This window comes from Manihot esculenta, chromosome 8, assembly GCF_001659605.2.
Source record: "Manihot esculenta cultivar AM560-2 chromosome 8, M.esculenta_v8, whole genome shotgun sequence".
NCBI lineage: Eukaryota > Viridiplantae > Streptophyta > Magnoliopsida > Malpighiales > Euphorbiaceae > Manihot > Manihot esculenta.
The window spans coordinates 3,041,852-3,069,282 of record NC_035168.2 but is presented as its reverse complement, the minus strand read 5'-3'; the positions used below and the strand labels follow the sequence as shown (position 1 = coordinate 3,069,282).

Genomic DNA, 27,431 nt, shown 5'->3' with positions numbered 1-27,431 from the left:
GAGTCTCACAGTAAATTTTTAATATATCGGGTTATTCTTCAACCATACACTCCAATTTAAGAGAAAATAAGTATAAATAAATTAAAATAATTTATATATAGCCCACCAATGAGTGGAGATTTGATCCCTAACTCAGATAAAAGAAGAAGTTCCCTTTGTTCTATAAAAGCAGAGAGGAGTCAAATAAACCGTTATTTAAAGCATCGCTTAGGAAAAAAATATAGAAAAAAACTTGACTTTAAAAACTCAGTGAGAGAAAAGGACTTTTATGTACTTTACTTGTCTTAACGAGTGTCACAATAACTTTTGACGGCAATATCAGCAAACTAGTTTGACAGCTTGGCAAAATATTCAATGAATTTAACTATACATTATAAATTAATAATTATATTCCGCTTTATATTTATTATTCGATTGTTAATATTTTTTTATACACTTATAAATGTAACCTGATAATAAATATATTTGATAATATGAGATTTTAAATTTTATCCCAATCTTCAATTTTCAATTTAAAAAAAATTATTTTTATATATATACACATATTTAAATATAACTTACATTATACAATTTAAAAAAAAATTCTAACAATCTAATAAGATTAATGTAATTAGTAAGATGTAGACTTTTTTTTCAATTTTATATTTTTATATATATTATTTAATATATAAAATTTACTGATTTAACTAATTTAAATTCACATCAAATTAAATTTGTTAAAAAAAAAATACACTTCCGAATTCAAATCTCTAATTAAAAAACAAAAGACTTATCTCCTTTCATGTTACCTCCTAAATTCTTTAAGATTCAATGATAAGCGGAGCAAACGGTTAATGGCAATAAATGAATAAAACCAAAACGCATGTGATAGTTAGAAGTATTTGAGAAGTTGCAGGGAATTGAGATGGGCTGTGAAGTACTTTTGGCCGTTGAAAAACCAAATTGGCGTACTGTCTGTTATAGAGTGCATATGAACTGTTTGTATAAATTCCTCTTGGAAACATTAGAGTATAGGTTAGAGCGGAGAGGGGACCGACTGTTTAACTAAACTCCAAATCCAATTAATTCACAATACAACCCCACGATTTAACATAATACTCGTGACGCCTCAATCGAATTCACCCTACCATCCTTTTATGGGTTATTGGGGATTTTCTTTTTTATTTTCTTTTAGAGATATATATGCAATACACAAGATTTAAAGTTAAAAATAAACCATGGTTAAAATTATGACGATTTTTTTTAAAAAAATTTATAAATCACACAATTAAATATTTTTATATTTTATAAAATTAAAATAATTAGTTATTTTATTAAATAAAATATTAGCCAATTAAATAAAAAATAAATAATATGACTATTTGACTTTATTTTATTATGTATTATCTTTTTTTAAAAATAAATATTAAATAATATTTAATTAAATAAAAAAATTTAAATGGGTTTTTTGCTTATAATAATAAAGCGTTAAAATCAGTAATAATTTTTAATAAAATGTAATTAAAATAAATAATATTTATAAAAATACTTTAAAAATTATGTATTATCATCATTCCATCAATATTTGATGTTTATTTTATTTATTTTTATATATGACTAATAAAAAAGAGATAGATATCAAACGTAGAATATTAACAAATTAATTACTAAAAATTTTAATAATATTTAAATAATTTAAAAATATATATATTTCATAATTAAAGTATAAATAATTAAAAAATATAAATTAGGTGAGAGGAGAAAAGTGGAAAAATATATTTTTTTTATTTTTATTCATGAGAAAATTTACAATAGCAAATAATAAAAATTTTAATGATATTTAAATTAAAACTAAAAGAGTTGAGAGATTGCGAATTAAAATTAGCAAAATTTTTTAATTTTTTTTTAATTTGGTTCTTATTTATCAATCCAGCTGATCGAATTAGTAAAAAAGAAATAAAATTAAAAAAAAAAAAAAAAGAGTAGCCATTGCACATTGTGAAATAAGTCTTCTATCAATAACTAAATGGGTCGGGTTATCTCAACCCAGTGGGCTGAGGACAGTAAGGACATTGCACTTTTTGAGTGTCCATTAGAAGAGGCCCAAAACTATCTCTGGACTCAAGCCCATTTATTTTCTTATTTGCACTACCTTATCTATATAGATAAAAATTTAATAAAAGAGCCCAAAAATATATTAACATCTACACATTCCTAAAAGGAGAATTGTCCATTTAATCCCTATACTCTATAAAAATTTGTAATTCTATCCTATAATTTAGAAATTATCAATTAAAACACATCATGACCATATAAATACATCAAAAATCTCCAAATTATCCTTCATTTTTTAATTAATTAAACCTTAAATTTAACCTTTTTTTATCTCATGTATAAAACATTAATAGCAATATAAACTAATACCAATCTTTAAATAATCCGGCAGAGATTTCCATTTTGTTTGACAACGGTCTCTTCTTAGTTTAAGTTAAAAAAAATTAAATTCTCTCACTTTCAAATAATATTAAATTGATAGAAAAAAATTAATTAAATTAAATTAAATTTTTATAAAATTATGGGTATAATTACAAAAAATTTTAAAATTTAAAATTTTTATAAATATTATATAAAATTAGCAAAAACATAAACACGCACGTGAGAGAAAGAATAGTCTAGAGCCTCAAAAAGTAGCAGTTTGAAACAAAACCTAATTGTGCAAAGATTATAAGTTCCAAGAAATTGAAGATCTCCAAAAAATCTATCCGTCCATTCCTCATCAAAGACAAAGGCATCTGTGAAACCTGACACACACTATCATCACGCCCATTCAATAATTACTTTTCAGACACCATTCTTGTCTTCTCACTGATGTGTCTGTTGCGGACGCACACAAATGCCCCTCTAGCTCTCCCTCTTTCTCACCCTCTCTTGTAAATTCCATTATTTTGCCGGCGGCTGGTCGCACGTGTTTTCGCCGTTATCTTCCCCCCGGATCCACATCGCCGCGTTCATGTATCGCACTCGAAAAGTATCTGTCGGACGGTTTAGATTTGTGATGATTTCCTTCTGTGTGTTGTACTTTAAATATTTGTACGTATCTGAATGATACACCAATTTAATTTTAAAATTAATAACCCCTCCCCTTTTAAAAATGCTTTAAAGCGTACCAAAAATATATATATATTAATATATTTTTATATTTTATTTTTATCAATAAATCCTTAAAGAAAGAAAAAAAAATTTTGATTTTTGTTATATTTTTAATAATATAAATAAATAAGATTAAATGAAAATATTATTTTATTGGTAAAAAGAAAATATAAAAATATTTTAATAAATTTTTCAAAATCAAAATATTGATTTATTAATAATGATAATATTTAAAAATTAAATAGTAAATATTATTTTTTATTTTATAAAATTTATATTTATATTAAAAAATAAATTTAATCTATAAATAAATAAGTATTTATTTAGTTTAATAATTTTAGAAAGTATTTATTTATTAAAAAGTATAATATAATTATCTTATATATAAATCAACTTATTAAAAATAAAAATTATTCTTAAATTATTTAGTGTTTGTTTATATAATTTTAAATATAATAAATTAATACATTTTATAAAATTTAATTAAAAAAATACAACTTAATCATGATTAGCAAGTTAGTTCTGTTATATATGAGGAAAGTAGAATGCTCTACCTTTCAAAAAATTAATTTAAAATGTGAATCATATAAAAGAGTTTTTTACACTTACGGGGTCTCACTTCCTTTGTTTACCGACTTCCAACTAAATAAAATCAAAACTTTTATATAAAATTTTAATATAATTAATGTGATTTGAGTTTATATAGACTATAATCTACCATTATTTTTTGAATTAATTAATTAATTTTTTATTTTTAAATTAATATTTTCATATGATATTATCAAATAAAAATACAATATTTTCAAGGAACGGAACATTGATTCTAAAATGGATAAAAACATTAATTGATAGTATTATGATAATGAAAAATTAAATTTTTATTGGCTAATGAAAATTAATATTAACATTAGTATTAATTTTTTAATTAAATTAAAATTCTTCAATTTTTATACTAATACAATGCTTCTTATAATGTTTAATAGCACTAATTAATTATAATAGTGATAAAATTCTATTACTATTTTGGATTCTTAAGGATAGAAATTACGTCTTTCTTTGCGGTATTAATATTTTTATTTTTAAATTATTTTATGTGAAGTATTTTTAGGATAAGCTTAGTCCATGTTTTACTTTTATTATTATTATTATTATTATTATACAATTAAATTTGTAGAATTAATTAAGATTTTTTTTTTTATATAAAACAGAAGGAGTGGACTAAAAATCCTCAAGATTGGCCCAAAAACAAAACCCATAAGCCCAAACCAGACATCCTAAACCAAAAGCGTCGAAATGCTTTCTGGAAACAACCAGCAGTAGCTTTTGTTCCTTTATCAGTTCCACAGCTTTTGATCCTTTAAAAAAAAAAAAAAAAATCATTAACACCATAAGAGGAGCTCACACACATCAAAGCCAGCAACAGAGCCTCCGTACAAGAATCTTAGGATGTGGGTCAGTCAAGAGCATCAATCCAAGAAGAAACAACACCATGGTTGAGTCTGAAATAGGAGCCAAGGGATAACGCACAGGTGGAAAGATAGAGCTCCATGACGCCTTCAAGGAAAACACCAGTAACGTCCTCGGAGGTACCATGCCACTAAAAACCCAAGGACCTGTCCCTTCCGGCATAGGCTTGTTTCCAACCAGCATTGAGAACGCCATATCCCTCCAGCTAATCAAAGCATCAAGGAGACATACAGCAGGAGTTGAGGCTCTCTCCTACCTCCAAGAAACTTGATCAAAACTACAAAAAGAAAAATAAAAAGAAAGAGACCAAAAGATGCATGCTCAAATCCAAAGAATCAAACCCTCGCATCACATATAACTCCGATCCGAGACAACAAAGCCAAAAGAAAATTTTATTATTAAAAGAATTTAATTTTTTTAATTTAAAAATTTTCATTTTAAAACAATTAAAAGTTTTTGTAAAAATTTATTTATTTATTTTTTTACAGAATCAATCATAACCTATTTAGTTTAAGTATTTTTGTGTGGTGCGCTTAAGACAGAATATATTATAGGAAGGTGGACTTCGGGTGTTTCACTCACAGGAAATTTTATATCTTATAGTTTTCTGGAAGAGGCCGACTACGCTGGCGACCAATGAGCTTCGGTGATATGCGGTCTTCTCCACGTGGCAGATAATGATTGTCGGAGATTTATAATCACGCGAAATAGAGTAATATATCTCCATTTTAACTATTTTTTTTTACAAAAATTATTTTTAATTGGCCAGTGGAATTTTATAATATATTGGTATTAAATACAAGAAACTACCCTTCTATGCTGATATTTATTTAATAATATATATATATATTAATTAATTATAGGTTGTACCAAAATGAGAAATATATATTCATATATAAAACAAAACTATCCATATTGCTTGAGCAAGGAGTTATTGCTAGTTTAAGGGATTTTTCTATATTTAAACAAATACTCACTTTGTTCTCATTCTCAAACCTCCATCCCAGTTTTTCTTCAGACTTGAAACTCATCTTCCAAATACAGAAAAAAAAGAACAAGGGAACAAAAATGGAAGAAACTAAGTCCAGGTTTCAGAGAATTTGTGTCTTTTGTGGTAGCAGTACAGGCAAGAAAGCTAGCTATCAAGAAGCCGCTATTGAGTTGGGCAAAGAACTGGTAATATACCTTATATATATATATATATATGAGTTCTCCTTATGTCTCTTCAATGTACAAACCAATCCTAATCTGGGCATATTTCAGTTGTCTCGCGCTTTCTGTTTCTGGGTCTCAGAAAGAGACTCACCCAGATGGCTGCCCATAGTTATTTTTGATCCCTATGTAAAGATTTTGGATTGTCATTTTGTGTTTTTGGGATTGGAATTTTCATCCTACGTACCATGTGTGTGATGGTTTTGTTTATTGACAGGGTGCAATTGAACTTCCTCTTCATTTTTCTAACATATATGCATATAGTTTTTCTCTCATTGATCTCGAAAGTGTTTGATTTTTTGCCCAAAAAGAATTTTCTCTTTTGGTAATAGTTCCTTATTTCGATTTTTCTTACCTTTTAAAGTTTGTGTTTTTATTGCAAGTGCATTTCCCTTTGCTTCCATTTCTCTTCCCCAATGGATGCGGCGATGGTGGTGTGCTGCTAAAACCTGCAAGTAGAAAATTGCAAGAAACAAGGTCTAAACGTGGGCTTATGATTGTTGAGTTAATTATCTGATGAGGGTGAGAAGGTTTAGGGTTTATGTTTGGCATGAAAGGCTGCTAGCTGTAACCTGTCTGTCAGTTGAGCAGCCTTCTTGCATGATCCTTGTTTTTGGTTTTTTTGTGTAATTTTTATTTTGGAAACCCATTTTAAAAATTCTTACAACAAATGGAAAAAAGAATTAAAAACTTGTTGCTGTTCCCTGGGGAACCAAACGTGCTACTTTGGTGTCATGACTCCCTTTAAGCGTGTTGTTAGAAACCGTGGAGGCACTTCCACAAGCTTCAATGACCAAACCATGCACCATGATTTTTGTTTATGGGATTCTTTCAAGAATGCTTATTTCACTCACTAACCATACACTCCAAGCTTATTATTACTTCTATTATTTAGTGTTTTTTTGTTGATTTTTGGACTCTGTGACACGTTTTGATGGGTTTGGTTTTTGATGAGTTTGAAGGTGGAGAAAAGGATCGATTTGGTCTATGGAGGTGGAAGCGTGGGATTGATGGGTCTTGTTTCCCAGGCAGTTCATGATGGTGGGCGCCATGTTCTAGGGTTAGACTCTCTCTCTCTCGGTTTTCAATCTTTATCTTGAAATGTCGTGCAAAATAAATAAATAAATAAGGGTATGTTCCAAAAGACAAGTATCATTGTTTTTTTTTTCTTTCATCGAGTTTCTCCCAAGGGACTTAGAAATTGGTTGGCAATAGCGTTCTCTATCATTTTGTCACTAGCGCCATGCACAGTTTCTCAATTTCCTATGAAGTGAGACTCAGAGTTCTCGATTCTCAAACCTGCTCAAAGACAAACATCATGGGATCAAATGTTTGCCCATACAGAAAAAAACGAAATTCTGCCATTTTTCTATTTCCTTCCTCCGAAGCTAGAAATTAAAGAAAAGAAAAGAAAAAGAAAGATTGCTTTTTCAATTTTGAACATAGTAGTAAACTAATTCGTGAATAATCAATATTCAGGAATTGATCTGTCAGTGTCGTAGATAGGACAAGTGTTTGTTAACTAAGATCTTCTTCTTTTTTTTTTAAATTAGTTTCTAAACTAATGTTCATAAAGGCTCTTTTAGCAGAGTCTAGTTCAGTTGGATAAAGTGAAATCATTGCAATGTCAGAGCAATCTGTCTTCCAGTTAGGAGGAGAAGATACTGAAAAGCTTGGTAGAAAGCTTGTAAACTTTAAGGCAGTGATTAGCGTACTTCTCATTCTTTTTAAAAGACCATATCCACGAATATTTAATTAACAGATCACCACTTTATTTTCAGAAATACCTTGTTACCCTTTTACCATTTTCATGTGCTTAATAAATTTACAGATTGGAGCAAGCACATTACTTTCACTTTGCATCAAAACTCTCTCTTCCACCATTTAAGTTTACGGTTTCAAATTGTTTTGCAGAGTTGTCCCAAAGACACTAATGCCTAGAGAGGTGAGTTGAGATTCTAGCACTAATATCTGCAGTTATTAGACGTTGCCCGAGGACAATATTTTAAGTTGTAATAAGATTAACGAAAGCTGTGTTTGCAGATAATTGGTCACACTGTTGGAGAAGTGAGAGCTGTTTCTAATATGCATCAACGGAAAGCTGAGATGGCACGTCAAGCTGATGCTTTCATAGCCCTTCCAGGTAGGGGTTTCATCCGTAAATTTCTTCATGGTGGGGCTTAGATTTGATTCCAAAATCAGGGTTATCACAAAATGACAAGTTATCATATAATATAGAGCGTACATTATAATTTAATATGTCCTGAAATATGAGATTTACTTATGACAGGAGGCTATGGCACCCTTGAAGAATTGCTGGAAGTTATTACATGGGCTCAGCTTGGTATACATAGCAAACCTGTAAGAAATGTTTCCCTCTTGTTTGATGACAAGTAATTTATATGCAAATTTCTTCTGATAAAGATGAAACATTCATCACAAAATGTAAAAAATACTAAATTATCTTCAAAGAAATGTACTGTTAAAATTACTTAAAAAGGAAAATGACATTATTTAAATGTTTTTACCAAAAAAAAAATCATAAAATTAAATAAAAAGAAATAACCCCACTTCCCCGATCACCTTTGCGCTTTACCTTGAAGATAAAAAATAACATGTGTTGGAAGAATAAGAAGTTATGGGACATGAAAAGATAACATGTATAACACGTGTATTACTTTTAGGTAAGAAATCAAAGTCCTCAAGTCCTTAATCATAGGAATAAGTAGACTTCTTTCATGCATATTGAAGAAGTTGTCATCCTTAGAAACAACAATGTCCAACGTGTCTTCCATCTCACCCTCCACAGCCTCCAAATGAGAAAAAAAAAAAGGGAAGAAAGCAACAAAGGAATCTATCTGGTTAATGGAATTAAATATAATAAACATATGATTGTAATGGGTTCTTGCAACTGGAAATTTTAAATGCTATTCTTCAGACACTTATCAAAACTGGTATTGCTGCAAGACATGATGTGTCATCTGTTTGATAGGCTGGAATTCTAATTAATATATTCAATTTCACATGTTAAAATATTTGTAGCTGGTGACTGAGCTTACTAGCTCGATGGAACATGTTTGAAATGTTGTATTTCTTGAGTACACGGCACTTAATTTGTTGGAGTTCCATGCACTTGAAGAAATAAATAATTAGCTGACGCTTTTCTTTTCTCCTGGTCAATAAATTTCTATCAATTTAGTAAAGAAGCATCAACGAATCAAATCATGTGGGTACTCCAATGAATTCACATGGAAAGATAGCTTAACATATGATTTTTCAATCGTGATCATGCTACATGATTTTCCATAATTAATATTAATTAATTAAGATAATCTCCGTTTGAATGGGAGAAAGAAAGAAAAATTCTCAAGTAGCCTTAAAAATGGCTGGTCAAAGCAAGTTGGTTGCTTTACTAGTCATTATTATTATTATTATTATTAGAAGTTGAAACTTTGATGCCTGCCATATAGTTTAATCAAATAAATGATGAATATCTCTGCAGGTGGGTCTCTTAAATGTTGACGGCTTCTACAATTCATTGTTGTCTTTTATTGATAAGGCCGTTGATGAGGGCTTCATATCTCCAACTGCGCGTCGTATTATTGTTTCTGCGCCAACTGCCAAGCAATTAGTCAGACAACTTGAGGTAAATACATGAGAAGAAATGTCTGTAATTCTGATTACTTGATCAGAGTTCTGCTACTGTTATTTCAGTTGATTATTACGTAAACAAAACAGCGTTAATGCTTCTGGGTATACGATAAATGGCAGGAATACGAAGCGGAATACGATGAAGTAACATCAAAGCTGGTGTGGGAGGAAGTTGACAGACTAAATTATATGCCTGGATCCGGAGTAGCTACCTCGTAGCAACATTGGAGTATATGTTTTGAGGTTTTTGTCTGCTCTACCGGTATATACTTTTTTTATACGGTGTAGAATACCGTACAATGTCTCTATCAAATGAAAACGAAGATGTATACGTGTTCTAGAGAAAGAAATTTGTGAGAATTGAGAAGGAAAAAATCAAACATTCAATTGAAATGAAAAGCTTTTGTACAGTCAAAATTGCCTGCTTGGCCACATATACTGAATGTAACTTTTAAAATACTGAATTAAATAATTATTGGTGTAACTAAATAATCCCATCAATTATTCATAATTATAAATATTAGTAGAAGAATTTGTTATAAACTATGAATATGAGTGAAGGTTATTATTGGTTTCATGGAGATGGAGACATAATAAAGTAATTATTAAATAATAAAAAATTAGGGTTGGGGTCTTGTAACAGCAACATCTCAACCAACGACAGGGAAGAGAACATCCATATTTTCTGGAGGATTATATTTATAAATAAGATTTGAATTAAAAGTGGTGTTTACATGTGAGTCGCATGGTCTCTTGTTAATAACGTCTACTCATACGAACTGAATGTAACACATTCACATATATTATTAACGGGTCAAGCTTAGACTCCATCTAACTCTTTTTTTTTTTTTTTTTTTTTACAATACTTACAATATTTTTCAGGCTTTTTTCAAGAGCAACCACTGAGAAAAGGAGTTAGGGAGACTCAATCCCTAACCATAGATAATGTCCAGGAAATGCTTTTTTTAGCGATCCCATCTAACTCACCTCTATATATATATTATAAAATGAAAAATATAATAGCTTTGGGGGAAAAGTTAAATTTCAAGTTGGACTTCTAAGAAAAATTTTTAAAGTTGAGGTAAATATATATATATATATATATATATGAAAATGTTGGAGGATCAAAATGAAATTTTGATTAAAAACCTTGCATTTTTTTTCAAGGCTGAACTCGGTGAGTGCCCCATCAAAACCTTTGTTAAGGTGTTTGTTTACAACATCACAAAGCAATTTTTTTTAAAAAAGAGAACTAGCATCAATGGGTGGATTTTATAAAGCAGAGGCCCAGTAATTTTACAGTGAGGCCGTCCGTAATTTTTGATTTCATAAGGAATTTGCAAGTCAATAGAAAAAACATCCTACAAACAAATAATAATATAGAATGTTTATGAAATTTGTTATTTACAGAGACCCGATTGATTAGAGTCCATCCAATGACGAGATGGATCAGTAGGGACAGGGGCATGACAAAATACGTTCTAGGTGCTAGCCTTGTTGGGCTAGAATCTTAGTGATGAAATTTGATTCTTCACCAACAGTACTTCCACCACCTTCTCACAAGAAATCACCATACATTTGCCCTTCTATTCAAATTTCCAAGGCGTTGCTTATTTGTTTATAACATTACAAAACAAATCATTCACACACACATATAAAACAAGGAATCAAGAGAGAGAAGCCATTTTGTTTGCTTCATCAATCCTTTCACAAAAATAACAAAGTTCTTTCTCAATGCCCTTATTCCAGAAAGGCAGAAACTGCTCCTAAAACTCACGAAGCCAACGATACATTACATGAAAAAACAACAAAAATGTTTACATTTCCCTATGGATATGCAATTTGAGATGTCAACACTAATCCCCCTTATATTGCTGCAAAGTACTCCTTGCTCAGCTTGGGGTCAGGCTTCATGGACTTCTCTCCAGGCTTCCACCCTGCTGGGCAAACTTCATCCGGATTTTCTTGCACATATTGCAATGCCTGATGCAATACACAAATGTTAAGAACATTAACTGAGTATATAATAACAAACATGTACTAACGAGCATTTGTACGGTCCTTCAATAAAGTTGATATTAATAAATAAAAAATCCTTGTATTTTATATCCAACTTTTGTGCATCATGAACCATAATCACCTGGAGTGTTCTCAATGTCTCATCAACACTTCGCCCAATAGCAAGATTGTTAATGGTGGAGTGCTGGATTACTCCTTCCTTGTCAATAATGAAAAGTCCCCTCAAAGCAATTCCCTGACATCAAAGCCAAATGTTTCAAGATAAAAGATGAAACTCGATATCTAAGCACCACGGAAAAGTTTGGTGACAACAGTATGTACATGAGAGTTTACTGATCCCAACATATTATCATAGAATCAGTATGTTAATAAGTACATATGCACAAGCGCAGCACAAAATGAATGAGTAATCTGTTGCTTGTCTTAATAAATAATAACAGTTCCTGTGTAGGTGCACTCACAGGTTTGTCAAAATAACTTAGAGAGAGAGAGAGAGAGAGAGAGAGAGAGAGAGTTGGGAGAAGAAAAAGAAACAGAACCATTATGCTCTTTTTGGATGAAGATTTGACCCAAAAATAAAAAATAAAAAGCATATGATATGCCATACCTGATCAGGGATTAGCACATCATAAGATTTTGAAATGGATTTAGTGACATCAGATATTAAGGGATACTTCAGATCTCCTAGACCGCCTGACTTTCTATCTGTTTGAACCCATGCAAGGTGGGAGAACTGCACATAAGAGAATCAAGATCAACGAGCAATTCTATAATTGCAGTGAAATAAAAAAATGTACATTCATTTACAATTGTTTGCAGATCCAGTACACATTGCTAAAGACGGTCAAAAGCCTCAGTCAGCAGCTTTTTCAGCAATGTCTATCAATAACAGAACCTCACAACTAACTTCTGGTCACAAAATTAATGTACAGCAAAACTTTTACATACGACCTATGAAGTAATTACAAAAATAACATGGTGAATTTTCATGACATGTACCTTTTTCCTAGCTTCTTTTTCGATCAAATTGTCTTTAGTTCTCAATCTCAACATTCACTTAGTTGATCATTTCATAAAAAAGACTTCTTTTTTTTTTTAAAAAAAAAAGAAAATAGAAGAAACAGTTGACCAGAACATATTTTCAAAATGAAGATAAATCTTAAAACCCCTAAACTTTATCTGACATCAAGTAGATAGCTGAAAAAAATGAACAAGGTACTAGAGCAAAGGTGAAAGATGGAAGAAAGAGAGAAATAAGAACAATAAACAATCGTCTTTTCTCGCTGCAATGCCTGTATAAATTCTACTATACAAATCAACAAGTGTGAAAACACAGATCTCCGACCAGTCTTGAATCCATATTCTAAATGAGATTATTAGGGCCATATTCTTAATAAGAAAGGAAAAATACAGGCATCTAGGAGATTTGCTAAACCATATTCTCAATGAGAAAGTTTGTACAAGCACATACAAACAAACAGCAATGCATTAAGTAATATTAAATTAAAAATACATAAAACAATATCACTGAAAGATGAAATCAAGTGCAAAGTCATTGCATTATGAAGAAACTTACCACACTGTCAATTGAAACACCCAATATTTCAGTGTTTAGCTTCTCAAACTCTCCATAGCGATCACTGAAAGCAGTGATCTCTGCACACAAGAGAGCACAAGATCGGAGAATAATGATTAGGATTTTCTGTCAGCAAAAGTTCTACTTCATATTTAGTTTAGCATCAAACAAACCTGTTGGGCAAACAAATGTGAAGTCCAATGGATAGAAAAAGAGAATCACATATTTCTTCCCAATATATTCTGATAGTTTAACCTGAAGCAACAGCAGACCAATCAAAAACAGAATAAAATACACAACATAGTATGACAACCACAAGGAAAAAGAACATAATCCACCTTCTCATGAAAAATTCAGTTTAGCTTGGAAAATTATAGACCCCTCAGCTGATAACTTATAAAATACTCAAAACACATCACCCAGCCATGAGTGCAGAGTTCACACAGTCCCATTATTCAGCCTTTTGCAAGTACTGTCAGCTCCTACAACACCCTATGAGCCCCGAGAGGCAATTTCCCTATGATTAACTATGAAAATTTTGATATTTAAAGCAGCATTTGATTAAGCATTTAAAGCCCAGATTTCTTCACATTCAAAACATTCTATCCGAACAAATTGTCATATTTCTTAACACCAGAAAAAAGGTTGACAATTGTAGCAACAACTAATGGCGACATTGGTACGTTAAACATACCTTAATGAACTCTTGATCAAAAACAGCCTCTGCCTCGAAATCTGGTGCTGTATTTCCAACAAGTGGAAGGTCACCCTACACGACGATACAGAACAAAAAGCACAGAGGCGAAACGCCATTACAGAGTCCCATTGCTAAATGAAATTATCATTAAGCATAATGGTCGTCGAATCAATCAATTAATCTGAAAAACATGACTTACACTGGCCTTGGCAACGAAGCTTTTCCTCGAATGAGAACCACGATTCAATGAGATGGATCGAGGGGCGCGAGATTGAAGGGGCTTACGTTGACCCAAGAAGGAAGTGGGTAAAGTTAGGGTTTGAGAAGGTTTTGAGATAGGAGAAGCCATGGATTTGGTAGTGGCGGCTATTGAGGAGATGAGACCAGTGGTTGACGTGGCGGAGCAAGCCATTTCTTCTTCTCTTGACGAAAGAGACAAAGCGGAGAGCACCAGTAAGCAGTAACCCTCTCTCTAGGCGGAGAAATGGTAGGTGAAGAAGGAAGATGATATCCAGAGACTGAGACTGTGTTTGGCAGATTTGGTGGGATTGGGTTTTATAGGAAAACAACTGGGCAGCCAAGCCCAGCCCATCCAAACAAGGCTTAGCCATTTCCAGTTTCAGATTTCAGATAGCATCAGCTCATCATCTTCAAATCATAACTTTGGAGCCTTATCCTTTCCCAGCACAGGGATCACAATTTTCTTTGTTCCCTTTATACTTTCTTCTTCTTCCCTCTCTCTCAAACCCCACCATGTAGCTCTTGCAGCAACAATGCAAGAGAAAGTTCAGTTCTTTTCCAACCACAAATCCTCATTTCCTTACCCTTTCAAGCTCCACAATTTCCCCTCTTCTCACCATGATTTTCCTTCACTTTCTTGCTCAAGAACCCTTCATTTTCCCTCCCTTTCATCCAAAACAAACACCATTTCTACCCCTCCCAAGCCTCCCAAAACTACTGAACTCCCCTCTGTATCTGAACCTGTTAATAACCCTCCTACGCCTCCGCCACCAAAAGCCGATTTTCAAGAGAAAATGCTTTACCTTGATTCCATAGGAATCGACATATTCTCCCTTGTCGACCATCATCGTCCGGTCATTCTCTCTGCTTCCCTCGCCGACATAAAATCCATAGTTGATTTATTTACATCCATGAACTTCAACTCCCTGGAGTTCCGCCGGATTGTTTCTATGTGCCCAGAAATCCTTGCCTCCAATGCATCCACCATCGTTCCCGTCTTCACCTTCCTTCTCCGGGAAGCCCGTGTCAACGGCTCCGATATTAAGCGAGTCATCAATCGACGGCCCAGATTGCTAGTCTCCAGCGTCAAGCAGCGGCTGCGTCCCACACTGTACTTCCTCCAAAGCATTGGCATAGAAGAGGTAAACAAGCACACCTATCTGCTCTCCTGTAGCGTGGAAGACAAACTATTACCGAGAATTCAATACTTTGAGAATATGGGTTTCCTCTACAAAGACGCCATATCCATGTTTAGGAGGTTTCCCCCACTCTTTAATTACAGTATAAAAGACAATATTGAGCCCAAATTGAATTATTTCGTGGTGGAAATGGGAAGAGATTTGAAGGAGCTCAAAGAGTTTCCACAGTACTTTTCATTTAGTTTAGAGAATAGGATTAAGCCGAGGCACCAATCCTGTGTAGAGAAAAGTATGTATTTCCCTCTACGTGCTTTGTTAAAGACCAACGAGGAGCAATTTCGAGGTAGATTGGATGTCTGTTGTAATTCTTCAATGCCATTGAGCTCGTCTCCTTTGTCATGTATAAGTTGTCATATTGATTCTAATACAGAGTGAAAAGTTTTTATATTTTTCATGTATCTTTGAATTGGTGTGCTCTGTCCGCCTGTAAATTGTTGTTTAAAATGTTATTGCTTTCTATTCATCTTTGTGTTTTCTGATTGTTTGAAGTCTTCTATCCAAGTTCTACGCCCACTAAGATTCATAGCATATAGGAGGTTGAGCTTTGGAGCAGTAGCATTTAGCAAGATAACTCATCGTAACCAGAAGGGCAAAGTTGGGGTTTTGGTAACATCCTTTCTGTGAAAAAGAGGGCGAAGAAGCTGCATTTAATAGATGACAAAAAATTCAAATTCACAAAGCAGGGTATTTATTAGTTGCATTTGTTCTACTGCAGGCCAAGTATTGTTGGGTTAATTTTGTGCTTTTGTTTGAACTTGGGGAGGACAGTTTAAATCTACCTGCATAATTTGCTATTGCTGCTAAACTTGTGAGTTGCCATTGAATAATTATGGTATAATATCTGTGAGACTGAAATTACTCAACTGAAGTGCATAGTCATGTTGATACAGTTGTCCCACTGGTCTTGTGTTTGTTGGAAAGAGATGGGAATATAAAATAGGGAAAATTGATAAAGAAATAGGTCAGGTGGACAATATTATGAACCTTTCATTATTAAGTTTTCTAGTTTAGTTGTTAGTTTGTGTTGATTTTCATCTTTGGTTCTGTGGTCCAAAATAAAGCTAACCTCCAAGATGCTTCCATGTATCATACTTCTCTGACCTGAATGAACATTGAGATGCCCAATTAAGAGTTCCTTCTTAGTGATGACTCAAGTAGTCTTGATTGGATTTTTGTTCTATTCTCCTAATATGAGAGGGGACTTGAACCGAGCGCAACCCACAGTAGATGGGGGTTCTGGAGACTCACATACTCTTGACATGACAAAATGTGAAGGAAGCTTCGCTGGTCCTTAACGCCATACCTTAAACAGGTACAAATATGTCATCCTAAACACTGGTAAAGAGGGGTGGAGGGGAAAAGGAGAGAAGGGTGTGCAGTTTCATCTAACTTTGAAACCACTAAGAAGGAAATATTCTTTAAGATATTTAAAGGTTCTAAAGAGAAAACATTCTGAATCCACCGAATTGATAAGTTGAAAGTGAAGATTTTAGAGTTTTTCAAAAACACTTGAGTTCATGCTTGAGAGAAGACTTGGTTATTGTGATTTTTAAAAATTTCTAAGATAATAAGCTCTGAAGTGAGAGGTGAATCATTGATATGAATTTTCTACTTTCAAGTTTTCTAAAGATAAGAACTATTGCAATGTTGAAGACTTCCAGCTAGCCTGCTTGAGTTCTGTTCATGTTCATTTATTGATCCATCACCTTTTGTAAATGTTCATGTTCCCATAGTATTTGGGAAAAGTAGCAGCAATGAAAATGATTCACAAGGGGTAAGTGCTAGGGTGTTGAGCAATAGGATGATAATGATAAGGAGGAACTGGTAGATGGAAATGATAATGATGTTGCTTTTGGAAAACCTGAAGATAGTGATATAGACAAAGAATTGAGAGAAGCAAAGGAGACTAATGATCTAAAGATGAAGAGGAAGATTTGATTTGTTATGCTTAAAGTATTGAGTAGAGCATATGAAAGACTATAAGGTTGAGTATGTTGAGCTTCATGATTATACTATTGAGCTAAAAATAAAAAATAAAAAAATCAAATTCAGGCATTTACTTATTTTGTAAATAAATAACATTTAAAATAAGCCAAGAAAAGTCATATTTAAAAGGTTTTATGTTTGTTTATGACAAAGCAATGTTAGTGCCTTTGTTATTTAAAATATTTTATGTATGTTGATGATAAGCATAGGAAGTATAAGATATACATTTGGGAAGCTTGGTGAGAAAACAAATGGAGAGAAAATGAAAGATTTTGAACTAAAGTTTGAAATTGAGTTGAAAAATACAAGGAAAGGAAAGAGAGATGTGAGAATTTGATGTGTTACCTTGTTGTACTATGAGTTGAGATCTATGATGAAAATGTGATATTACTAAAAAACAATAGAATTTCTATGCTTATTTGGTTTACAATAGAGTAATTTTACTTTGTTATAAAATTAAATTATTTTTATAACAGAGTAAATATTTTATGGAAAATATATTAAACTAGCCAAAATTGATATCTAAAATATGTAAATATATTTTTTATGAAAATTAATATAATAAAATTTATATTAAATTAATTACATTAAAAATTTATAATACAAATAATATAATTTTTAATTTTTAATTTTTTTAAAATATTATGTTTATATATTAAAGTTATTATTATTATTTTTTTATTGATTACAAAAAAAAATATTTTATTTTAAAAATTTTAAAATAAAATATACAATTTTTGTAAAATATTATTAGTTTACGTGGCTAAATAATCGTTATTTTGTTTAGAAAAAAGTAATCATTGAAGTCGCTTTTAACTGTCATATTTTTTAAATTGAATCAAATTAAATCGATTTAATTCAGTTCGATTGTTTAATTTAATCGATTTAAATTTTTAATAAATTTTTTATTTTTTATTTTTTAAAATTTAAGTAAAATATTTTAATTTTAATATGATTTAATCTCTTTATATTATTGAAAATAATATACCATTATTACTAATTAATTCAATTCAACTTTTTAATTTTTTTATCAAAATCCAATCGAATTAAAATAATTAAAATTTTTAAAATTAAAAATTAAATCAAACTGAAATAAATAAAAAATCAAATTAAAATTTTAAATTAATTTGATTCGATTAATTTTTTTAATTTGAACCGAATACTACTCGCTCTAACTATGAGTTAATTTAGACTATTATCATTTATGATTTATATACAACTTATATTATTTTACAATTTATACGAATTCTTTTTTTTTTTCGATTATTGTTACGCAAACAAAATTTATTAAGGCATATTTATTCCATTGTCTTTTCCTTTTTTAAAGATAGAAATTTGTTTAGATAAAGGGTGCATGTACAAAGACCCCAAAGGCATACATGGAATTTAGAAGTCAAAGTATAAAACTACTATTTCAAAGTCTAAATTTAAAAAAAAAAAAAAAACGACAATCCATATAATAAGGAACGTAACCCTAGAGCTGGATCCGATACACAACAGCTACCTGGATTTCTCTTCCACACAGTGTCACTTCTTCTTCCCTTTAATCTCCTTATTCCTTTCTATGCATGTGCAAATCCTACCCTAATCATCAAAATAAAATATAAAAAAAACAACCAAAGCAAGATAGGAAGAAAAAGGCTGCACAAAATAAACTAAGCAATCAAAGGGAAGAGATGTAAAAAAATTCTGAAATCTCTTCAAAGATAAAGAAGGGTGATAGAGTTCCTTACCTTTTCAATTTCATATTGGTTTAAGTACGTGAATATCAAATTGTATAGAGATTGTAATAAAAATAATTAATAAAAAACTCTTTAATATATAAAAATTCTCGACTGACTGATGTAAGATTAAAAGAAATTAAAATTAAAATTAAAACAAAAATAAAAAATATATCTATAATTCAACTTAACAGTGAAAGAGAAATTCACGGTCTGGTTAAAAGAGAGAAGGCCTATTCTATTCCAACCTAACTGAATACAGAAAAAAAATCAAAATACTAAATCTCAAAGAATTAAAGAATAGAGAAAATTTCTCTCTACCCAAAAGAGATAATTAATTTCATTAACTCATTTAATATTATGCAAAATTAGTCATAATATTAATGTTAATTACAAATACAAACAAAAATTATCAAACTTATAAATATTACAATTAATTTTTACAGGTCATATGTTATCTCTGCCAAATTGATTGATCTGCTTAATCCTTAGCAACACTATAACCACATAAGTTAGCAGCTTTATTCACATGCAATAACAATTTTATTTAAAAAGGAAAATCAATTCATCAACTTCAAATATTACAATCGATCATTTTCAAAATTATAAAATCCAATCAAATCAATAAGCAACTAAAAACACGAAACAAACTAAATTTATAAGCAATTAATAATGGAAACAGAATAATTTTTTAATATTTTAGAATTACTAATGGGAATGAATCAAAATTGAGAAAAAAAATAATTTATTAATAAATAATATTTTAAAACGAAATAGTTATTAACAAAATAAGAGTGCAACGAAATAAAAAAAAAAAAATTTGAAGTCTTATAGGGACTAGTGAATACTAATGTGGGTGAATGTCGTGTTATATAAGATGAATTGCATAATTTCTGATTCTTTTTAGGAATTTTCAGAATATAAGAAAAAGTTAATTGGCGGTCCGGTAGGGATGAAAATTAATATGTTAAGCTATTGAGAGGGTAAATATTCAATTATAAAAAGTTTCAGGGCAAAAAGTACAAAATAAAAATAAATAAGTAAAATTATGAATTTATCATAAATTTATTTAGTACTATTACTCTTCCCTCCACATCTATCACAAACTAAAAATTCCCTCTTTCCCTCGTTTTCTGCTTCTCATCTCTGAAGCCCCACTTTCGCTCAAAAACCCTCCACTCCCGTCCTAAACCCCACTCTACCATCTTCTACAGATCTCCATTTCCCTATTATATCTGTGTGACCGATTATTTTGGGCTCACTAACCATGTCCGGTAGTTCTCGAGCCTCCACCCGTCCGCCGACTGCGGCGGCGGCCACACCTCCGCCGGGTCCGATCCTACCCCCACTAAGACGGCACCTTGCATTTGCCACGATGAAGCCTCCGTTTGTCCCTCCCGATGATTATCACCAGTTCACGTCCCCTACTACTAATAGAGCCGCCACTGATAGGGAAGCTGAGGGTATTGTCGTGAGGTCTCCTGTGAGTGCCGTTTAATATGTGCCTTGGTTAATGTGTTTTAAGGAAGTAATTTTGTGTACATTTGATATGGGTAATTTGAGTTGGAGATGTGAGTCAAATCGTTTTGAATGCTGTTTGGTTTCTGAGAATTCTGTCGTTAGAATTTGGGTTAGAAAGCGTTGAGATGAACATCTACATTTCGTATTTTTTAAAATTGTATTTGGTGGCTTTTATTTGAGAGAATCTTGTGTCTTATATCAACCTCGGATCGTCTGTGAGAATTTGATTCTTATGAGACGTAGCTCAGGTCTACAGACCGCTGATTAAATTTCTGTTTCGTGTAAGTGAATTTCTAGCGACCCTGAAGTAAGGATTGCATCTCAACTCACCGGTTTCTTAAAGGATATCAATTAGTGCAAATATTCCTTGCTACCTATGAAAATTTTTCCCATTATTTGGTTTAGATTCTCAAATTTCTCGTGTAGGTATTTTATCCATGCTGTGTGCTTTGTTAAGTGCAAAGGCCTTTTGATCGAAATGTAGTAGATTTTCTTTGTATTCAACTGGGAAGAGCTTGTATGTCTTCCGTGTTTTCATTTCAGATTGCTGCATTAGTTGTTTTGATTTCCAAAATATGATCACACAACAATGTTTAAGCAATGGGGAAAAGCTTAAGTGTCCATCATCTTCGTAGTTCCACCTACATGGATGAATTCCTGATTGTCATACATGGACTCTTCTTTTTCTGTGATTTCAGCTGCTTAGAAAACATTTGTGGTGGAGCTTACAGTTTATTCTTCGTCATTCAATTGTCTGTCTTTCTGTTAATTAGAATTGGAATATGTTCCATTATCATACTCACAAACTGGAACATGTCTCTTCTGGTGTTTGCTCATCTATTTAAGTAGTATCATGTTTATTTGTACTTTTCCTGATTTTGGCGTTTCTTAGATGTTAAAAAGAAAGAATGGCTCTGATGAAAATGGAGGTGACTCTAGTGAATGGGCTAGCAATTCTGGATTTGGGGATGTATCTAATAGTTCCTTCCAAACACCTGTGTCTGCAAAAGGGGGAAGGACATACAACAGATCGAAGGCGTCAAAGGGCACTAGATCAGGGCCTCACACCCCAGCGTCAAACATTGGTGAGAAATTTTATTTACCTTTACATGTCCTAAAACCTTTTACATGATCCTCAAGAGAGCTTAGGTTTTAGTTATAAGGTGTTGAACCATTAAAACTAAGTTTCTTCAACCATTTAACAATGTGTTCACATGCTGTAGGCTCTTTACTCTGCTGAGTTCACCAGCAAAGAAGAAACCTAACGATTTAAATTTATGTGAACTTGCAGATTCTCCCTCTCCTCTTACACCAGCTGGTAGCTGCCGTTATGACAGTTCCCTAGGTGATCATGGAAATATTATCGATATTTTAGATTATATATTTTAATCTAATTAATCTGGTCACCTAATATAGCTGTAACTCTTATCTATGCTTATAGAGTAAATGTGTTATTATGTCAGGTCTTTTGACGAAGAAATTTGTCAATCTAATTAAGCGTGCTGAAGATGGTATTCTTGACCTAAACAAGGCTGCAGAGACTTTGGAGGTGAGCATATTTCTGAAAGATGCTTCCATCATTGAATATTTGTATACCTATTAAGTGCATCTCAATGAAACAGGTGCAAAAGAGACGGATATATGACATAACAAATGTCTTGGAAGGAATTGGTCTCATTGAAAAGAAGCTCAAGAACAGGATACGTTGGAAGTAAATTTCTAGCAATAAGCATCTCAAACATTCATAATAATATCTTCTTGCTGTTTGCATTTGATTCCATTAGACATTTTCAGTAAAAATAACTAATGTAAAGATCGATTGAATGATTGATCAGGGGTGTTGATGCTTCAAGGCCAGGAGAGGCAGAGGGTGATGCCTCTTTATTGCAGGTACATGGAAGTGGGTGATGCTTAATTGTTATGCGGACCAGATTGGCTTTCTTTTCCTCTCCATATATCATTCTTGTTAAGGCAAGAGGCAAGGAGCGAGGCAAGGGCCCTTTTGAAGAGGCACTAGAGACAAATTTATATATATATACACACACACACAAAAATAAATAGTCTTCTAACATAAATATATCAAACCTAAGCTAGTTTTTTAAGGAAAAAAGCATACTCAAGAAAAAAAAACTATTTGCACTAATAATAAGAGAAATGGAAAAGTAGTGTGTACCTGTAATTCCAGCTACATAAAAAATAAAACTGACAATTGTAAAACATAAGAAGCATAAGCAACAAACAATGTAAATAACAATAAAATTGTTGAATAAAAACTACTCATTGTCAAGAGTTCTAAACTTGTAAAGAAATAAGAGATAAGCTAGAACTTTCACATATATCTACTAAAATTACAAATTTATAAACATCAGTATGTTGAAAAATAAACAGAAAGTTAAACATCAATAATTGCAGAAATTTAAAAACAAACTTAAACATCAAATAATTGCTGCAACAACTTACCTGAGTCAGCTTGAAGTTGAAGAGGAGAGAGAGAGAGAGGCGGCTGTTAGAACCAAAAAACAGAAGTTATTACTGCTTGAACTTGACAGCATTGTAGAGAGAGAGAGAAGAGAAGAGAAGAGAAGAAAAAGAGAGAAGGAGAGGAGAGAACATTCATTTTATGAAAGGAGAGTTGAAGTCTTGAAATGAAGAGGAGAGAGAGAAGCTGCTGCTGTTAGAAAAAAAAAATTCAGATTGCAGGCTGTGTAGAGAGGAAGAGGAAGGGAAGAGACAAGAAGAAAAGAAAGAGGGAGGCAAGAGATTAGAAGAAACAAAAGAGAGAAGAAGGAGAGAGGAGGGGAGACATGTCAATGTTATGAGATAAGCTTGATTGAAGTTGAAGAGGAGAGATAGGCTGTGAAGAGTTGCTGTCTTTTGCTGGACAGCTGCTAGAATAAAGACTAGGGTTGTTTTTTCCTTTTCCTTCTCTTAAAAACACATTTATAACTTGAAAAATAAAAAATAGAAAGACCCATTCCTTGCAAGGGGCCGCCTCACCTTGCCCGGTGCCTTTGGTCGCCTTAACAAACGCTGCCTTATATCATGGGCTTTATATTTCTGCATCACCATATTTTGTCTTCAGATTGTGGAGAGAATATAGTTTAATTCTGGAATATACCCTAATCTGTTGTCCATGATTCCATGCAAATGATGACATGAACATTGTGTAATGGCCTTTCCAGATGGACAGGTTTTTATCTTTTAATTTTTTCCTGCAGGTGGAAATTGAAAAACTTTCCATGGAAGAGCACAGACTCGATGATCAAATAAGGTTTCATGGTTATTACATTATTAGAGCACTCCATGTTGCAATCTTCCATCCATTGGATGGTGCTGATTCTCATTAACTTTTGCAGAGAAATGCAAGAAAGATTGAGAGAATTGAGCGAAGAAGAGAACAATCAAAAGTAACATATTCTTCACCTAGACCCTTTATCCCTTAAATTAATTCAACTGGTATTTATGTGCTAAAAATTACTAATTTATTCATTTGCCAACAATTACAGATGGCTTTTTGTAACTGAAGAAGACATTAAGAGCATACCTTGTTTCCAGGTCAGTTTATTCTGTCTATTTGTTTTAAAATACAATTGTGATACTGTCTTTTTTTTTTTTTTGGTTATTTTTTACTGAACTTCTCAATATTTGCCAGAATGAAACCCTCATAGCAATTAAAGCTCCCCATGGAACTACACTGGAAGTCCCTGATCCTGCTGAGGTGAGTTAATGGGACACACACACACACACACACACACATGCAAAAAGAAGGAAAAAATGGGTTTTGACTATTTTCTATGCTTTGTATTTCATGTTCTTGATGCATGTGCTTACTAGCTTTTGTTGTCTAGGCTGTTGAATATCCACAGAGGAGATACAGGATAATTCTTAGAAGCACAATGGGTCCTATTGATGTGTATCTTGTAAGGTGTGATACCCTTCTACATGGACCTGAAAAATCCACTTTTGACTTATGTGTATTTATCTCTCTTTCCTCTTAAATGATAGTGAATTACCATTTTGTGTGAATCATATGATGGAAATCTTGAGACCTGTATGTTATGATATTCTTTAATTTTCTTTTCTACCCTTCTTAACATTTCTGTCCTGTTCTTACAGTCAATTTGAGGAGAATTTTGAGGAGATGAATGGTGAGCCATCTACCAGTATCCCACATGTTTCTAGTTCTGGATCTAATGAAATCCCAGGAAAAGTGATGATCAATGAACAGAGAATCCAAAAGAGAGATGAACCTCAGGTGCAACAAGTTAATTCTTTCGTTGATCTTGATGCTTCACAAGAGCTGACTGGTGGCATGCTGAAGATTGTTCCCTCCGATGTTGATGTAAGTGTAATTCTACTGATTGTTTTTTCTTAATATTAAGTTACTAACCTTTTCCTTTTCATAGAAGAGATATGCCATAATTGATCCATAGAAAATGGTGAGTGTAAAATGGCTTTTATATGAACCTCCGGTTGCATGCATCAAGTTTTGTGAATGTATGGATGAAGTGATCCAAATCAGATAATATTTATTAGAAGTAAACATGATTGCATGATTTCAAACAAGCTGATTAAAATCTTCTGTTTTGTGAAATTCTTTCAACATGACTGTCATACCATTTTAGTTGTTTTACATTCTACTATTGCATGCGAAACTTGTCTATTTATATGTTCCAAATCCAAATTGTCTTGTGTAGGTTGTGTGAAAAAAAATGGATACAGGTGTAATTGTCCATGTCCCTGTTGAACATTTTTGAAACAGTTAATAGACTCCAACGGTTTAAATTGATAGGTTATGGACTTATCCTATTAAGATATGTGAATTCGTTCCAAATGTTAAATTAGTTGTTTTTGCAGAATGATGCAGATTATTGGCTTCTTTCAGATGCTGATGTTAGCATTACAGATATCTGGAGAACAGACTGTATCCTGCTACAAAAAATTTACCCTCATTACTATTCCAATCAACCGACCCTTTTGTATTTATATTGAAAAGTTAAATGATCAAATCCTTGACTAATATTTTAGCGAATGTCGAATGGAGTGATTTTGAAATCCCTGATGTTCACACTCCAAGGGCACAAACTCCACCATCAGGGATCGGCGAAGTACCATCTGGTGGAAATTCTGCTCGGAGATAAATATTGATTTGGCTATTGAGCTGAATGGAGAAACTCATGTCTCCAAAAATCAGCACTTTTCACTGCCATTATTCACTGCTTGGCATGCCAATGAGTTGCATGTGAAGCAGAAACCGGAGAAGCACGGGGAAGAATTTGACAAATGGTAAGCTGAGAGCTACTCGTCTACAGTAGATTTATGTTCTTTTTGACCTTAGAGGTCACCTGCAAATAACTTAAAAAGGATGAGAAAATGAATAGTAAAACGGTGGGATGATCTTTGGTGGATTGGATAGTGAGTGATAATAGACACAATACACAGTTGAATTTACAAAGCTCATCTGCTGTAAGAATGGTTCTCAAGAAGGTCGGTAGCTCTCAAGAAGGTCGGTAGCAATATCCCCCCTATGAATTGATTGAATTCAATTGTAACTTTTAATAACACATTGGACTTCAATTGTAAACATTGCATACATCTTGGCTATAGGATTATGCCTTTTTTTAATTTTCCCTTTGGCTGATTTGATTTCAACTTTTATTGCATTTCATCCATGGATTTTCAATTAAAATTTGATAATTGATTGGAACTTAGCTAATCACTTGCCTTCAAAGTTAAGTTAAATAGGAAAATATAAAAAAAATACTTTATGATTTTATTGGTTTTTCACTTTGAATTTGTGGTTCTCCTTATAGTATGTATTTTAATTTTATGTCAAAATGATACAGCGTGATATGAGTTTCATATTAGTATGGCACTAGGAATTGTTATTGTTTGCGGTATGGTATTATGATATACAAACTTGAATCATAGAACTTGAAATTGATTAAACTATATGGTATTTTTTTATTTTATTTAAATTAAAACATCATTATTCAAAAAATAATTCTTGAATTTATAAATTGAGTATGGGTATGTATTTAAAAACTTTTTAAAAGTTGAATTAGTTTAGGTTTTGATTATAATGTTTATTGGAGGTGGATATAAAAAATAAATAATAAGAAATTTTTGAGCTGTATATCCATACACTGCATGGTTGTCTAAAAATGCCACAAGTTATAGAACAGAGGCTAAATGAACTTAAGTTGTTTTATTCTAAATGAACTCTAGCACAAGAATGATATGATAGATGAAAGCAGGAATAGGGAAGTCCAAAGCCACAAATAAAATAAACTACGGAAGAAAAGAAAAACGGCCACAAACTAAAAGCAGCCACAACTGGTTTTTCTCTCTTTAGCTTTTTTGTCTTCTTAATGATTTTTGGTCACCACAGTGTGGATTAGTTCTGGTTTTGTCTTGTTTCCTTCTCTTAAGTATAATAGCTTTTGTTATGAGAGATTGGCACGTGCCCATTTCCCTCGTGTAAGTCTTTTTCATCTTGAATGACTCCTACGAACTTATTCATCCACGTTGTAGAATATTTTTGTTTTTCTTCTCTTCCCTTCGGTTATTGACTGGCTCTCTCATTCCAAAATATATATATACACACTCGAAAAACTCAAATTAAATAATATCATTATTTAAAATATGCTTCATTTGATTTTTCTAAAGGCCAAAAAAATGAGATATTAAGTTAGGTTCAATTTTACCTTTCTGAAATTACTCTAAAAAAATAGCGGAAATTATCTTCCATTTAGTTTAATTTAATTTAGTTTATTTGTTTACTTTTTATAATAAAACAGAGCAAGTTATCTCCTTTTATATGGTCAACCAATTATCACTTAATCCATTCATTAATCACTTTTGTAGTAAGAAATGGTGTAAGTTATCTTAGAATTATTAGTCTAATCTAACCCATTAAATTTCTATTGAATTACATGTATAAATCAACATCATCCTTATCAAGACAATACAGAATTGAAATGGATTTCATAGGAAATTTTAGTCCTGAAAGA

General features: G+C 32.1%; 4 protein-coding genes across 4 annotated transcripts; 3 read left to right on the top strand and 1 right to left on the bottom strand.

Moving 5' to 3' along the window:
- The first annotated feature begins 5,531 nt into the window (after positions 1 to 5,531).
- Positions 5,532 to 9,934, top strand: LOC110620662 (cytokinin riboside 5'-monophosphate phosphoribohydrolase LOG7). Its single transcript, XM_021764471.2, has 7 exons — positions 5,532 to 5,772; positions 6,771 to 6,868; positions 7,723 to 7,753; positions 7,852 to 7,951; positions 8,099 to 8,169; positions 9,311 to 9,454; positions 9,580 to 9,934. The coding sequence occupies exons 1-7, from the start codon at positions 5,665 to 5,667 to the stop codon at positions 9,676 to 9,678; spliced, it is 651 nt and encodes a 216-aa protein (XP_021620163.1). The 5' UTR covers positions 5,532 to 5,664; the 3' UTR covers positions 9,679 to 9,934.
- A 1,109-nt stretch (positions 9,935 to 11,043) lies between these two features.
- On the bottom strand, positions 11,044 to 14,291 carry LOC110620864 (2-Cys peroxiredoxin BAS1, chloroplastic). The gene is made up of 7 exons (XM_021764799.2): positions 13,951 to 14,291; positions 13,749 to 13,823; positions 13,228 to 13,309; positions 13,055 to 13,134; positions 12,086 to 12,211; positions 11,600 to 11,713; positions 11,044 to 11,442 (listed from the first exon to the last, which is right to left on the bottom strand). The coding sequence occupies exons 1-7, from the start codon at positions 14,161 to 14,163 to the stop codon at positions 11,326 to 11,328; spliced, it is 807 nt and encodes a 268-aa protein (XP_021620491.1). The 5' UTR covers positions 14,164 to 14,291; the 3' UTR covers positions 11,044 to 11,325.
- A 128-nt stretch (positions 14,292 to 14,419) lies between these two features.
- Positions 14,420 to 15,653, top strand: LOC110620865 (transcription termination factor MTEF1, chloroplastic). Its single transcript, XM_021764800.2, has one exon. It carries the CDS (start codon positions 14,525 to 14,527, stop codon positions 15,563 to 15,565), a length of 1,041 nt encoding a protein of 346 aa, XP_021620492.1. The 5' UTR covers positions 14,420 to 14,524; the 3' UTR covers positions 15,566 to 15,653.
- A 4,324-nt stretch (positions 15,654 to 19,977) lies between these two features.
- On the top strand, positions 19,978 to 26,043 carry LOC110620397 (transcription factor E2FA). The gene is made up of 14 exons (XM_021764118.2): positions 19,978 to 20,380; positions 21,311 to 21,503; positions 21,710 to 21,763; positions 21,882 to 21,967; positions 22,041 to 22,129; positions 22,254 to 22,308; positions 23,637 to 23,689; positions 23,775 to 23,825; positions 23,925 to 23,973; positions 24,071 to 24,136; positions 24,267 to 24,343; positions 24,535 to 24,760; positions 25,276 to 25,342; positions 25,447 to 26,043. The coding sequence occupies exons 1-14, from the start codon at positions 20,165 to 20,167 to the stop codon at positions 25,557 to 25,559; spliced, it is 1,395 nt and encodes a 464-aa protein (XP_021619810.1). The 5' UTR covers positions 19,978 to 20,164; the 3' UTR covers positions 25,560 to 26,043.
- Positions 26,044 to 27,431: the final 1,388 nt, after the last annotated feature.

Bases quoted from the DNA above. Each gene is read 5' to 3' on its own strand.
- LOC110620397 (XM_021764118.2), top strand. From the start codon at position 20,165: ATGTCCGGTAGTTCTCGAGCCTCCACCCGTCCGCCGACTGCGGCGGCG. The intron at 24,344-24,534 runs GTGTGATACCCT...CTGTTCTTACAG, and splicing joins ATTGATGTGTATCTTGTAAG to TCAATTTGAGGAGAATTTTG. The intron at 24,761-25,275 runs GTAAGTGTAATT...TTGTTTTTGCAG, and splicing joins TTGTTCCCTCCGATGTTGAT to AATGATGCAGATTATTGGCT.
- LOC110620864 (XM_021764799.2), bottom strand. From the start codon at position 14,163: ATGGCTTGCTCCGCCACGTCAACCACTGGTCTCATCTCCTCAATAGCC. The intron at 11,714-12,085 runs GTATGGCATATC...CTTTGATGTCAG, and splicing joins ATGTGCTAATCCCTGATCAG to GGAATTGCTTTGAGGGGACT. The intron at 11,443-11,599 runs GTGATTATGGTT...GTATTGCATCAG, and splicing joins AGACATTGAGAACACTCCAG to GCATTGCAATATGTGCAAGA.
- LOC110620865 (XM_021764800.2), top strand. From the start codon at position 14,525: ATGCAAGAGAAAGTTCAGTTCTTTTCCAACCACAAATCCTCATTTCCT.
- LOC110620662 (XM_021764471.2), top strand. From the start codon at position 5,665: ATGGAAGAAACTAAGTCCAGGTTTCAGAGAATTTGTGTCTTTTGTGGT. The intron at 5,773-6,770 runs GTAATATACCTT...ATGAGTTTGAAG, and splicing joins TTGAGTTGGGCAAAGAACTG to GTGGAGAAAAGGATCGATTT. The intron at 6,869-7,722 runs GTTAGACTCTCT...ATTGTTTTGCAG, and splicing joins GGTGGGCGCCATGTTCTAGG to AGTTGTCCCAAAGACACTAA.